Source organism: Rhamphochromis longiceps, linkage group LG6 (assembly GCF_057381845.1).
Source record: "Rhamphochromis longiceps isolate RC_006_pf linkage group LG6, R_longiceps_female_GT1.1, whole genome shotgun sequence".
In the NCBI taxonomy this organism is placed as follows: Eukaryota; Metazoa; Chordata; class Actinopteri; order Cichliformes; family Cichlidae; genus Rhamphochromis; species Rhamphochromis longiceps.
This window is the reverse complement of record NC_140562.1, coordinates 8,610,065-8,624,562: the sequence shown is the minus strand read 5'-3', so window position 1 is coordinate 8,624,562 and position 14,498 is coordinate 8,610,065. Positions and strand designations below refer to the sequence as shown.

The following is a 14,498-nucleotide window of genomic DNA, read 5'->3' as shown; positions in this document are numbered from 1 at the left end:
AAGAATGTTGTTGTAATAGTGGCAGACATAACCTCCACATCTGGTTTTGGATCTTTGAGGAAGACTGAAATTTCTTTAAGTTATTTAATTTAATTTTTAATTTGATCTCTTTATTTGATAAGATTGAAATGCATGAATGAAGAACTATTTGCTGGAAATACTTTTGGTGATTGCAGTCAGTTTGACCATTAAGGCATTTTACACTGCAAAAGTTAAAGACCCTACAAAAGCACTAAGAAAATCACAATAATCCAAGACTATCTTTGAGCAAGCATTTAGGTACTTTTATAGGTGATTATCTAAGTCAAACATTTGTGAAGGAAGTGCCATCTTTCAATGACACTCTGCAATTGAGTGTTCATAGTGGAAAATAGATATGCCCCAAGAGAAGAAGGGGAGAGTCCTAGCAGCTGGCAGCTAGCTGACCTGGCTAAGAGCAGGAAATGCGAAGAGGCTGTATCTGCAGAAGGTTCTGGGTTGAAACTTCCTGGTCAGTCAAAGCCTTTCTGTGAAATCTACATAGATTTGTCAGAGTTCAAAAACCTGCTTGTTAGTTGAACTGTTGATAAAGATGCAGATGTTTGAGTGTAAATTTGTGCTGTGATAGGCTCTGTCTGTATTGCCTGTATCCTGCTTCTTACCCAGTTACATCTGGTCAATAAAACCTCCATTATAAGGCAATCATTATTGTTTTCAGAATTGGATATTTGTTCCAATAGTTTGTTGTTTATCATTAGTAAGGCAAACTCTGATAATATATGTTATGGGAATATCTTCATGTGTTCCTGCTAACACCATCCAGAACTCTTCACTCCTCTCATTGTAAACTTACACAGTTAGTTGATTTGGTCAGAAATTCAAACTGCAGTTACCTCTCTGTGTTTTCTCCTGCAGATGCTCCAAAGCCTCCCTCTGTGTCAGTGAGTCCTTCTGGTGAAATCACAGAGGGCACTTCAGTGACTCTGACCTGTAGCAGTGATGCTAACCCAGCAGCTACGTATGTCTGGTACAAGATGAACAATCAAACACCTGTCAGTACAGATTCACAGCTCTCCTTCAAGTCCATCCAGCCTGCTGACTCTGGAGAGTATTACTGTACAGCTGAGAACAGGCTGGGAACATCAACACCTACAAACATTTCTGTTGATGTGAAATGTGAGTAAAACAGGGCGTCATGGTTGTCAGTGTTTGAGATTTTCAAATCATGATATTCATTTTGATTCACATTGTCTATAGTATTCTATTTAAGATGCTGGGGTAAATAATGTTTGCTAATCAACTAAATGATGTGGCTGAAATTTCATCATTATCTGATCAATAATTCAAACTTTGAAGGAAATTATACGATATTGAATCCCTTTGTTTTCTCCTGCAGATGCTCCAAAGCCTCCCTCTGTGTCAGTGCGTCCCTCTGGTGAAATCAAAGAGGGCACTTCAGTCACTCTGACCTGTAGCAGTGAAGCTAACCCAGCAGCTACGTTTGTCTGGTACAAGACAAATGGAAGGACACCTCTCAGTAAAGAACCACAGCTTGTCTTCAGATCCATCGAGCCCTCTGACTCTGGACAGTATTACTGTATAGCTGCTAATACAGTGGGGACGACATCTGAATATATTTCTATTAATGTGAACTGTGAGTGGAAATAATTTCATATATTTCTCTCAGATCCATCAATAACTTCTCTCTATGACAGTGAGATTTAATCTCCCTTCAGAGGATTAATTTTTTTTTTTAAGTTTTTTATATACTGCATAGGTTGTCATAAAACTTCGGCTCATTTCTGTAGTAATTCTACAACTTTATATCTTTGCTAAGAAGAACATAAATAGATTCAACTACTGCACAAGACTTCGAGCTGTTACAGTGTTTAAATTCCTCATCATTTTAACAAATTACTGATCATTTGCACAACTGTTTTTCACACAGATGCTCCAAAGTTTCTGTCAGTGATGGTGAACCCTTCTAATGAATTCAGGGAGGGCGGATCAGTGACTCTGATCTGTAGCAGTGATGCTAATCCAGCAGCTCAATACTCCTGGTACAAGAAGAATGGTCAAAAACCTCTCAGTAATGAACAGCAGCTCTCCTTCAGCTCCATCCAGCCCTCTGACTCTGGAGAGTATTACTGTACAGCTCAGAACAAAGTGGGGAGGAAGAAATCTGAATATACCTCCATTGATGTCAAATGTGGGTGAACAAGTTTATTTGTTTTAAGAAAAACTTTCTAAAATCCCTTCGTGTATAATTAAAATTGATTAACCTCAAACATTTGCTTTGTTAATCTCTGTCTGTTTCATAATTCATTTCAGCTACTGTCGATCACTGAACTGCTCCATTTATTGCATTTTTATATGCCACATATTCCCTTTGAAATCAATGCACAAAACTATTTCACATATCAGGTAATCATGATCATTGACTTCCATCAAGTAGTGAAATGATAAAAACGTTGTGATTTTTCAAAATGTACCTTTCAGTATATTAACCTTTTACACCTTTTACAGATGTAACTTCTTTAAAAAGGATAAATTCAATTTTCTTCATTAGTTTTTTTCTTGCATGCCAACTTATAAACATTTCAGTGCACATCCACATCTGCTGAATCATGTAAATAGTCCAATTTCATCAAATCTTAAAGTCATAGTGTAGATGGGAACATCTCTCTGATAACACCATCCAAATCTCCTCACTGAGAACTTCTGTAGCATCAGGTTCATTGAGTTGTTTGATCTGTTTAATAATTCAACCTTTGAAGGAACTAATAACATGCTTTTGTCTCCCTGTGTTTCCTCCAGATGATCCAAAGCCTCCCTCTGTGTCAGTGAGTCCGTCTGGTGAAATCACAGAGGGCACTTCAGTGACTCTGACCTGTAGCAGTGATGCTAACCCAGCAGCTACGTATGTCTGGTACAAGAAGAACAGCCAACCACTCGGCAAAAACCCACAGCTCATCTTCAGCTCCATCCAGTCCTCTGACTCTGGAGAGTATTACTGTAGAGCTGTGAACAAGCTGGGGTCAACACTTAAATCCATCACTATTGATGTGAAATGTAGGTCAAACAATTTTCATAACAGCATTTTTTTTGTTCTCATAATTTCTTGTTTACAATTAGTGAAGTAAACTGTGATATAAGTTATGGAAATGCCATAAGTCTGCTGTCAGACTCGACAACAAAGACTTCGCAACTTACCAGTCTGAGGACGTTAACATTCGTGCTAACACCATCCAGAACTCTTCTGTCCTGTCTATGTACACTTACACAGTTAGTTGATTTGATCAGAAATTCAAACTGCAGTTACCTCCCTGTGTTTTCTCCTGCAGATGCTCCAAAGCCTCCCTCTGTGTCAGTGAGTCCTTCTGGTGAAATCAAGGAGGGCACTTCAGTGACTCTGACCTGTAGCAGTGATGCTAACCCAGCAGCTACGTATGTCTGGTACAAGATGAACAATCAAACACCTGTCAATACAGATTCACAGCTCTCCTTCAAGTCCATCCAGCCTGCTGACTCTGGAGAGTATTACTGTACAGCTGAGAACAGGCTGGGAACATCAACACCTACAAACATTTCTGTTGATGTGAAATGTGAGTAAAACAGGGCGTCATGGTTGTCAGTGTTTGAGATGTCAGTGTTTTGATTCACATTGTGTATAGTATCCCATTTCAGATATTGTGGTAAATAATGCCATTTATTCATATCATCAATTCAATGAGTCGGCTTAGATTTTGTCTTTGATCTAATCAATAATTTGAGCTTTGATCAAAACAATACCTTGCTATTATTTCCCTTTTCTTTCTCCTGCAGATGCTCCAAAGCCTCCCTCTGTGTCAGTGCGTCCGTCTGGTGAAATCAAAGAGGGCACTTCAGTCACTCTGACCTGTAGCAGTGATGCTAACCCAGCAGCTACGTTTGTCTGGTACAAGACAAATGGAAGGACACCTCTCAGTAAAGAACCACAGCTTGTCTTCAGATCCATCGAGCCCTCTGACTCTGGACAGTATTACTGTATAGCTGCTAATACAGTGGGGACAACATCTGAATATATTTCTATTAAAGTGAACTGTGAGTGGAAAAAATGTCATATATTTCTTTGAAATCCATCAATAACTTCTCTCTGTGATAGTGAGATTTAATCTCCCTTCAGATATTTTTATTTTATTTTATTTTTTATATACTGCATGAGTTGTCATAAAACTTCATTCCTTTAGCAATTCTACAGCCTTAAACTCCTTCTCTGCAGAAAAAATATGTTTAAATGTTACACTTTTGGCTGTTACATTATGTCAATTTCACAACATTTCAACAATGATGTTTTTTCTCGCAGATGCTCCAAAGTTTGTGTCAGTGATGGTGAGCCCTTCTAATGAATTCAGGGAGGGCGGATCAGTGACTCTGATCTGTAGCAGTGATGCTAATCCAGCAGCTCAATACTCCTGGTACAAGAAGAATGGACAAAAGCCTCTCAGTAGTGAACAGCAGCTCTCCTTCAGCTCCATCCAGCCCTCTGACTCTGGAGAGTATTACTGTACAGTTCAGAACAAAGTGGGGAGGAAGAAATCTGAATATACCTCCATTGATGTCAAATGTGGGTACATTTTTTAAGAAAAATGTTTGAAAATTCCCTTCATGTCTCCTCACTGAGAAGCTCCTGTAGCATTAGATTCGTTGAGTTGTTTGATCTGTTTAATAATTCAACTTTTGAAGGAACTAATAAACATGCTGTTGTCTGCCTGTGTTTCCTCCAGATGATCCAAAGCCTCCCTCTGTGTCAGTGAGTCCGTCTGGTGAAATCACAGAGGGCACTGGAGTGACTCTGACCTGTAGCAGTGATGCTAACCCAGCAGCTACGTTTGTCTGGTACAAGAGGAACAGCCAAGCACTCGGTAAAAACCCACAGCTCATCTTCAACTCCATCCAGTCCTCTGACTCTGGAGAGTATTACTGCAGAGCTGTGAACAAGCTGGGGTCAACATTTAAATCCATCACTATTGTTGTGAAATGTAAGTCAAACAATTTTCACAAAAGCAGGTTTCAACATGTCTGTCAGTATTTCTACATATGTTGGTCTATAATATCATCTTTCTTTGGGTCTGCCTGCTTCATGATTGCAGACAGCTGCTGTCTCTCCCTGAGCAGAGCAAATTAAGATAAAACGTTATTTTTCTTTTTTGTGTTACATTTTTAGCACACAGTGTTACTGTGCTGTTCTGGTCAGTCAATCAGAAATATGAAAGGTACTTTTCATCTTCATCTTGTCTTCTATTTATGGTTATAAACTTATCACAGGTCACTTAGAGGAGAGCCCGACTTTGACTCTGTGCTGGTGATTCAGTGACTATTGATAAGTAAAACCTCATCTTGGCTCCATGACGTTTAAAAACATAATATGACCTATATTATCTTCCTCACTAAGAAAACAAATTGACATTTAGGACTCTGATAGTAAGATTTCCTCTAAGGTACATTTTTCAATCAAAATTTGTAAAATATATTTTTTAACATTTTCATCCTTTGAGGACTGCAGTTTTCCAGAAAGTTTTCTGTGATTCCTCTTTCTCGAGAAGAAATAAATGTCAGTACTTATGGTGGAATCAGGTTGATACAGTGGTCATCATTGTCGACTTATTATAAGAAGGTTCTGGGCTGAAACTTCCTGGTCAGTCAAAGCCTTTCTGTGAAGTCTGTCCAAAAACCTGCTTGTTAGTTTAACTGGTGATTCAGATGTCAATGTTTCAGTCTGTATTTGTGCCGTGATAGACTTTGCCTGTATCCTGCTTGTCACTCAGTTATGTCTGGTCAATAAAAACTCCAGTATAAGGCAATCATTATTATTTTCAGTATCTGTATTTTTGATCTTGTAATTTATTGTTTACCATTAGTATGGAAATATCATAATGAGGATGTTGACGTTCCTGCTAACACCATCCAGAACTCTTTACTTGTGTCATTGTACACTTACACAGTTAGTTGATTTGGTCAGAAATTCAAACTACAGTTACCTCCCTGTGTTTTCTCCTCCAGATGCTCCAAAGCCTCCCTCTGTGTCAGTGAGTCCGTCTGGTGAAATCAAGGAGGGCACTTCAGTGACTCTGACCTGTGTCAGTGAAGCTAACCCAGCAGCTACATATGTCTGGTACAAGATGAACAATCAAACATCTGTGAGTACAGATTCACAGCTCTCCTTCAAGTCCATCCAGCCTGCTGACTCTGGAGAGTATTACTGTACAGCTGAGAACAGGCTGGGAACATCAACACCTACAAACATTTCTGTTGATGTGAAATGTGAGTAAAACAGGGCGTTTAGGAAACCTTCAGCTCATGAGTGTCAGTGTTTGAGATTTGCAAATCATTACATTCATTTTGATTCACATTGTCCATAGACCCTTTTTTAGATATTGTGGTAATTTGTTTCATTTTTTCATCAAATCATAATGTGGCTAAGCTTTTGTCTTTAATCTGATCAATAATTCAACCATCACACCCTCCGGTCCCCTTTCTTGAAGATGGGAACCACCACCCCAGTCTGTCAATCCAACCTCCATGCAACATTGTAGAGACGTGTCAACCTGGACAGCCCTGGACAGCATCCAGAGCCTTTAGGAACTCAGGGAAGACTTCATTTACTGCAGGGGCTCTGCCACCGAGGAGTTGTTTAACTGCCTCAGTTATCTTGCCCATAGAGATTGGCGAGTCATCCCCCTCATTCCCAGACTCTGCTTCCTCAACAAAAGACGTGCCAGTGGGATTAAGGAGGTCCTCGAAGTATTCCTTCCACCACCCAACAATTTTCTCAGTTCAAGTCAGCAGCGCTTCACTCAATGCAAGTAGAGCTCTGTGTGTTGAAGATCTCGTGGACTGGGGCCGATGTCCAGCATTCCCAGTGGATCGGTCTGCCAGGACCTCTGCTCCTGGCTGCTGCTGGCACAAAATGCACCCGACCCCTACGGCGTCTCCTGCAGGTGGTGGGCCTGCAGGAGGATGGGCCCATGTCTCTCTTTTGGGCTGTGCCCGGCTCAGCCCTGTGGACTAAGGCCCGGCCACCATACACTCGCCTTTGGGCAGCTTCCCCAGGCCTGGCTCCAGGACGGGGCCCCGGTAACCCTATACTGGGCAGGGTGAACTTCTAAATCGCTCTTTGTCTAGTCCTTCACCAAGGACCATTTTGCCATGGGAGACCCTACCAGGGGGCAGAAGCCCCTGGACAACATAGCCCCTGGGTTCCCTGGGACACATAAACCCCTCTACCACCATAAGGTAGTGATATGCGGAGGGGATCTTTAAAAAAAAGATACAATGCTGTCATTTTTCTTTGCTTTCTCCTGCAGATGGTCCAAAGCCTCCCTCTGTGTCAGTGCGTCCCTCTGGTGAAATCAAAGAGGGCACTTCAGTCACTCTGACCTGTAGCAGTGATGCTAACCCAGCAGCTACGTTTGTCTGGTACAAGACAAATGGAAGGACACCTCTCAGTAAAGAACCACAGCTTGTCTTCAGATCCATCGAGCCCTCTGACTCTGGACAGTATTACTGTATAGCTGCTAATACAGTGGGGACGACATCTGAATATGTTTCTATTAATGTGAACTGTGAGTGGAAATAATTTCATATATTTCTCTCAGATCCATCAATAACTTCTCTCTATGACAGTGAGATTTAATCTCTCTTCAGAAGATTTATTTTTATTTAATTTTTTATATACTGCATCAACTTTCATAAAACTTTGTCACATTTCTATAGTAATTCTACAGCCTTATACCTTTGTTTAGAAGAAAAAAAATAGGGTCAACTACTGTACAAAACTTCAAGCTGTTACACTTTATAAATTCCTCATCATTTTAACAAATTAGTGATAATTTGCACAATTGTTTTTTCTCACAGATGCTCCAAAGTTTGTGTCAGTGATGGTGAGCCCTTCTAATGAATTCAGGGAGGGCGGATCAGTGACTCTGATCTGTAGCAGTGATGCTAATCCAGCAGCTCAATACTCCTGGTACAAGAAGAATGGTCAAAAACCTCTCAGTAATGAACAGCAGCTCTCCTTCAGCTCCATCCAGTCCTCTGACTCTGGAGAGTATTACTGTAGAGCTCAGAACAAAGTGGGGAGGAAGAAATCTGAATATACCTCCATTGATGTCAAATGTGGGTGAACATGTTAGTTTTTTTAAGAACAACTTTTGAAAATTCCCTTCATGTCTAATCAAAATTAATTAACCTCAAACATCTGCTTTGTTAATCTCTGTCTGCTTCATAATTCATTTCAGCTGCTGTCATTATCTTTATATGCTATGCATTCCATCTAAAATTAAGACATAAAACAGTTTCACATGTCAGCTAATCATGATCATTGACTTCCATTTGGTTGCCATGATAAATGATAAATCTAAACAATAAATGTTTTCTCTCATGACACTATGTAAACATTTCAGTGCACATCCACATTTGCTGTATCATGTTCATGGTTTAGACGATCTGACGTTTTTTCCTGGTGCACCACTACCATGAAGTTCAGCCCCAGATCTAAAAACGCTGGGAGTAAAATGTACATAATAACATAATGCATAATTTGAAAGTCTCACAAAGCCATATTTCATTTACAATAGAACATATAAAGAAATCTAAATCTAACTAAAATGGGAAAAACACTCCCTCATTTTAAATTTGATGGCAGGATGTCTCCAAACCTTGGATCATGGCCCTGATTTTTTTTTGTGTAACGTTTCTTCTTCTTTTAATAATCATAATCATCTGGGAATTGAGGAGACAAGTTGCTGGACTTTTGGAAAGAGACTGTTGTCTCATTCTCTTCTGATGTAGGATTCTAGCTGCTCATTGGTCCTGATGTTATCTTTATTGTATTGCTTTTGTATAATGATGTCTTACAGTTCAATTCAGCACCTGGACTCTTTCACTATCAACTAATAAATTAAGTATGTGGTTTAGCATTACCCTCCAATTGGAACGCCTTTCAACACCCACTGGTAAAAGGCCTTACATCAGTAACTGTGTAGGAGAATGATGTCAAAGCTGTATACACATGTATATACCTGTGTATACCTGTATATGCCTGTATACACCCGTATATACCTGTATATGCCTGTATATACTTGTATACACCCATATATACCTGTATATACCTGTATACACCTGTATATACCTGTATATGCCTGTATACACCCGTATATACCTGTATATACCTGTATACACCCAAATATACCTGTATATGCCTGTATACACCCGTATATACCTGTATATGCCTGTATATACTTGTATACACCCATATATACCTGTATATACCTGTATACACCTGTATATACCTGTATATGCCTGTATACACCTGTATATACCTGTATATGCCTGTATACACCCGTATATACCTGTATATACCTGTATACACCCAAATATACCTGTATACACCCGTATATACCTGTATATACCTGTATATACCTGTATATACTCCCTCGAATCTTTCTGCTACTGAAATCCCCATAACTGACCACTTCCTCCTTTCATTTAATCTCACTCTCTGCTGCTCTTCTACCAAGCCAACCCGTCTCATCTCGTTCCGCAACATCAAGAACATTGATATGGACATTCTCACTACCAGTTTGGACAATGTTCAGATTCCGGACTTCTATTCTAATCCTGATGATTTGTTGTTATATTATAATAATTGTCTATGCACGGTCCTTGATTCTCTGGCTCCTGTAAAAACCCACTCTGTTTCCTTCGCTCGCTCTGCTCCCTGGTTTACCTCTGACCTCCGAGCTCTGAAGGCCAGAGCTCGGCAGCTAGAGCGTAAATATAAGAAATCTGGTTTAACTGTTGATTCAGAAATCTATAAATACCATGTACTTCAGTATAAAGACTCCATCAACAAGGCCAAACAAAGCTTCTACTCTGGTATTATCAGTTCTTATGAGGGTAATGCAAGGACTCTGTTTTCAGTTCTCAACAAACTAATTCAACCCCCCAACGCTTTACCACCGCACTTCTATTCCTCTGAAACCTGCAACTCCTTGATGCTGTTCTGGACTACGAAAATCAATAACATCCACCAGCAACTCAGATCAAATGTTGTGTCTACGCACTCTCCAGAACCTTTTCTCCTTTTTGAGCCGTTTTCCCACTTTTCATCTTCCTGATTTATCTGATATTTCTGAGTTCATATGTAAATCAAAGCCTGCCACATGTCATCTTGACCCCATGCCCACGGGGCTTGTGAAATCCTGCCTCTCTTCTTTACTCCCACTCATTTCTGCTATCATTCACTCTTCTCTCACCACCGGTATCGTTCCCTCCTTATTGAAGACTGCTCTAGTCACTCCTATACTGAAAAAACCTTCCTTAGATCCTAACAACTTTAACAACCTCCGTCCGATTTCCAATCTACTCTTCATTTCTAAGATACTCGAAAAAGTGGTTGCAGCTCAACTTCATTTACACCTGGTTAATAATAACATCTACGAGAGATTTCAATCTGGTTTTCGCTCATGTCACAGTACCGAAACTGCTCTACTTAAAGTCACTAACGATCTCTTAATCGGAGCTGACTCTGGTCTTCTCACCATTCTCGTCCTTTTAGATCTGAGCTCAGCCTTTGACACCATTTCTCACTCTGTCCTTCTAAGCAGACTTTCCTCTCTCGGCATCTCTGACACACCCCTCGCCTGGTTTCAATCATATCTCCTCGACCATTCCCAGTTTATTCAACTAAGATCATTCCGCTCTCGTCTATTCCCCGTCACCTCTGGTGTACCCCAAGGCTCAGTTTTAGGCCCTCTTCTCTTTAGGTACCATCTTCCGCAAATTTGATCTTCAGTTTCACTGTTTTGCTGATGACACCCAGATATATATCTCTTGCAAACCTGATTCCTCCCTCCCACCTTCTTCCCTTACAGAATGTCTATCCAAGTTAAAATCCTGGTTTACCTCTAATTTTCTAAAGCTCAATTAGGATAAAACTAAGATCCTCCTTATTGGCACCAAATCGAACCTTTTGAAGGCAAACCATTTCTCACTCACCATCGATAACTCCACAGTTTTCCCTTCTCCTCAGGTTAAGAGCCTTGGTGTCATCCTAGACAGTTCACTTTCCTATAAATCTCACATCAATAATCTCACCCATTCTGCCTACTTCCATCTACGTAACATTAACAGATTGCTTCCTTCTCTTTCCACCCAGTCTACGTCCATTCTTGTCTTGTTACCTCCCGTACTGACTACTGCAATTCTCTTTTGCATGGTCTCCCCCTGTCAGAGATTTACAGTTAACAAACAGTCAGGTGAATAATCAACACTGAGACACTCGAGATAATTAACGTGCTGCACGGGTGAACTACTCAGAGAGCAATCACACCGAACTGCAGTATTCGTTTATTTTTATAGGTTACATCGTCAATATGCAAATATAATCACATTTCCTGTTACGCAGGTCCTGATGCTGTTTGTGTGTAAGCTGTGTGTGTGTGTGTCACAAAGTATGTGTGTTGCAAGTCAATTTCTAAGAATAATATAATGCAAGTCAACTTCTGCGGATATGTATTTCTGTACTGGTCTCGGTAAATGTCAGTGTCACAGGGTCAGCTTCCTGTTTCTACAGAAAACTGTGTCTGGTGAAATATGTATAACATAACTTTTGAAGCATAAGCAAATAAAACAATAAAAACTCCCTAACACCCCCAAAAATCCCTCCATAAGCTTCAACTAGTTCAGAACTCTGCTGCTCGCATTATCACCAGAACCCCCTCCTACCAGCACATCACCCCTGTTCTTCAGGAACTTCACTGGCTCCCTGTGAAATTCCGGATAATTTTCAAACTTCTTCTGCTCACCTTCAAGGCCATTCATAACCTCGCTCCTTCTTACCTTTCTGACCTGTTAACCACCACTTGTTCTGCCCGTTCACTTCGTTCTTCTTCTTCTATCCAGCTTACTGTACCTTCCTTCCGCCTCACCACCATGGGAAGCAGAGCTTTCAGCTGCTCTGCTCCCAGGCTGTGGAACTCTCTGCCCCCAGAAATAAGAAACATTGGTTCTCTCCCCCAGTTTAAATCCCAACTCAAAACTCATCTGTTCAAATCTGCATATTCACTGTGAATCCACTGTTTGTTAATTTTATCTTGTGCTTTTATTTTATTGTTCTTATTCTGCCATTGTTTTACTAAGTGTTTTATCCTATTGTAAAGTGTCCTTGGGTGACTTGAAAAGCGCTCATAAATAAAATTTATCATTATTATTATTATTATTATTATTATTATTATTATTATTATTATTATTATTATTATTATTATTATTATTATATGCCTGTATACACCTGTATATATATGGCTTCTTCATTACATCATTGAGCTTTAATCTGCACTTGCGAATGGTGCAGTGAACTGTGTTCCTGAGCCCGTGCAGTGATCTAAATGGCAGAATGTTACCTGAATGTCTGGGGGACCAAAGCTCACAGGCATCTAATATGGATTTTTGGCCTCATCCCTTAAGCGGAGGATTTCTCAAAATTCTCAGAATCTTTTGATGATTTGATGTACTGTACACGATGATGTCTTCAAAGTCTTGACAATTTTATATGAAAAAATATTTTTCTGAAATGTTTTCACAGTTTTTAGACACTTTGCAGACATTAGAGGTTAGACGTTTTGCAGATTGGTAAACATCTGGCCAGTTTCTTTTAGGAAATGGGGTTGTTTAAATAGTGTCGTTTGTCTAGATCTGATCATAAAGTGATAATGTGGCTGAGAACATCTCTCTACTAAAGCCATCTACTCACTGAGAAGCCCCTGCATTAGATTCATTGAGGTTTTTGATTTGGTCAATTTTTCAGCCTTTGAAGGAAATAATTCCATGTATTTATTTCCCTTTGTTTCCTCCTCCAGATGCTCCAAAGCCTCCCTCTGTGTCAGTGCGTCCCTCTGGTGAAATCAAGGAGGGCGGATCAGTGACTCTGACCTGCAGCAGTGATGCTAACCCAGCAGCTACGTATGTCTGGTACAAGACAAATGGAAGAACACCTCTCAGTAAAGAACCCGAGCTTGCCTTCAGATCCATTGAGCCCTCTGACTCTGGACAGTATTACTGTATAGCTGGAAATACATTGGGAAGGAAGACATCTGAATATACTTCTATCGATGTGAAATGTGAGTGGAAATAATTTCATTTTTCTCAGATTCAACAATTTTTCTTCTCACTGATCGATTTTATCTCTCTTTAGAGACTTTCATTTGATTGTTGATCATCTGTATCAATTGTCAATAAGGTTTTGCTCACAGTAGTTCAACAAACGTATACCTCTAGTTGATACATTTTGTCAATTCCCCATCATTTGCAAAGACTTCTGACTAATTGTGTTTAAAATGTGAGTCTGCATTTGTCCTGTGAGCGACTAGTGAGGAATTCTTTGGGATTCTGGCATGATCGCGCCACCATGGAGCGATCGTGGCTCAAGAGTTGGCAGTTTGTCTTGTAATCGGAAGATTGGCAGTTTGAGCCCCGGCCCGGACAGTCTCGGTCATTGTGTCCTTGGGCAAGACACTTCACCCACCTAAAAGTGCTATATAAATGCAATCCATTATTGTTATTCTTTGACATGTCATCATAGCTGGGGTAGGCTCAAACCACCCAAAAATGCAGTAAAGCTTACTGTTTTTTCCAATAAGAAATTATTGAACCAACTCTCCAACATATCTGTCCATGGTTTCAAGATGATGTGCAAACTTTTCTTTTACTGCTACAGAAAAGAGGCAAGTAAAGTGGAAAGTTTGAACTGGCATTCATGTTCACTAAGAAACTATAATTTGATCAGACTGGTCAGTCATAATGTCTCTGTGGACATCAGTATTCCTGCTAAATCCTGCTGGAGTGGCTGTAGCTCAGGTTGGTGATTCAATCCCTTGCTGCTCCAGTCTGCATGGCAAATATCCTTGGGCAAGATACCAATGCCAATTTGCTCCCTGATGCATCCATCAGGGTGTGAATATGTGCATAGAAAAAAGTGTTTGTGTGAATGCGTGAAAGAGTCATGCTGTGTAAAGTACTTTGAGTCCTAGAGTAGACTAACAACATCCATCCTGTCATTTACACTTACAAAGATGTTTGATTTTGTTCAAAAACTACAATTACCTTCCTGTTTTTCCCCCCAGATGCTCCAAAGTCTCCCTCAGCGTGAGTAAATCTGTCTGGTAAACCCAGGAGAACATTTCAGTGACTCTGACCTGTGGCAGTGATGCTAACCCGGTCTGCTGATTCTGGAGAGCATGACTGTGTAGCTGAGAACAAATTTGTGCCGTCAACACCTAAACACGTTTCTATTGATGTGAAACATGAGAGAATCAGGTTGAGAGAAAAATGCTTCATGTTTACTTTATTAACACGTGAGGTGTCAAAATATATACAGAAACTTATTACATACACTCGAATCTCACCACATTCTTATTATATATACAATTATCATTGTATCTGTTATTTTTATTTGTGCTAACACATTATCTGAACTGCTT

The 14,498-nt window shown here is 40.0% G+C and overlaps 1 protein-coding gene across 1 annotated transcript in view; it reads left to right on the top strand.

The window, feature by feature from the left end:
* LOC146667460 (basement membrane-specific heparan sulfate proteoglycan core protein-like) overlaps window positions 1-14,498 on the top strand; it is a 36,478-nt gene extending 21,980 nt beyond the window's left edge. The window contains exons 17-26 of the mRNA XM_085408332.1: window positions 895-1,155; window positions 3,324-3,584; window positions 3,805-4,062; window positions 4,325-4,585; window positions 4,746-5,000; window positions 6,022-6,282; window positions 7,326-7,583; window positions 7,876-8,136; window positions 12,879-13,139; window positions 14,142-14,498. Of these exons, the coding sequence (XP_085264458.1) occupies window positions 895-1,155; window positions 3,324-3,584; window positions 3,805-4,062; window positions 4,325-4,585; window positions 4,746-5,000; window positions 6,022-6,282; window positions 7,326-7,583; window positions 7,876-8,136; window positions 12,879-13,139; window positions 14,142-14,167 (2,363 nt within the window). The 3' untranslated portion in view covers window positions 14,168-14,498. The remainder of the gene's footprint in view (window positions 1-894; window positions 1,156-3,323; window positions 3,585-3,804; window positions 4,063-4,324; window positions 4,586-4,745; window positions 5,001-6,021; window positions 6,283-7,325; window positions 7,584-7,875; window positions 8,137-12,878; window positions 13,140-14,141) is intronic.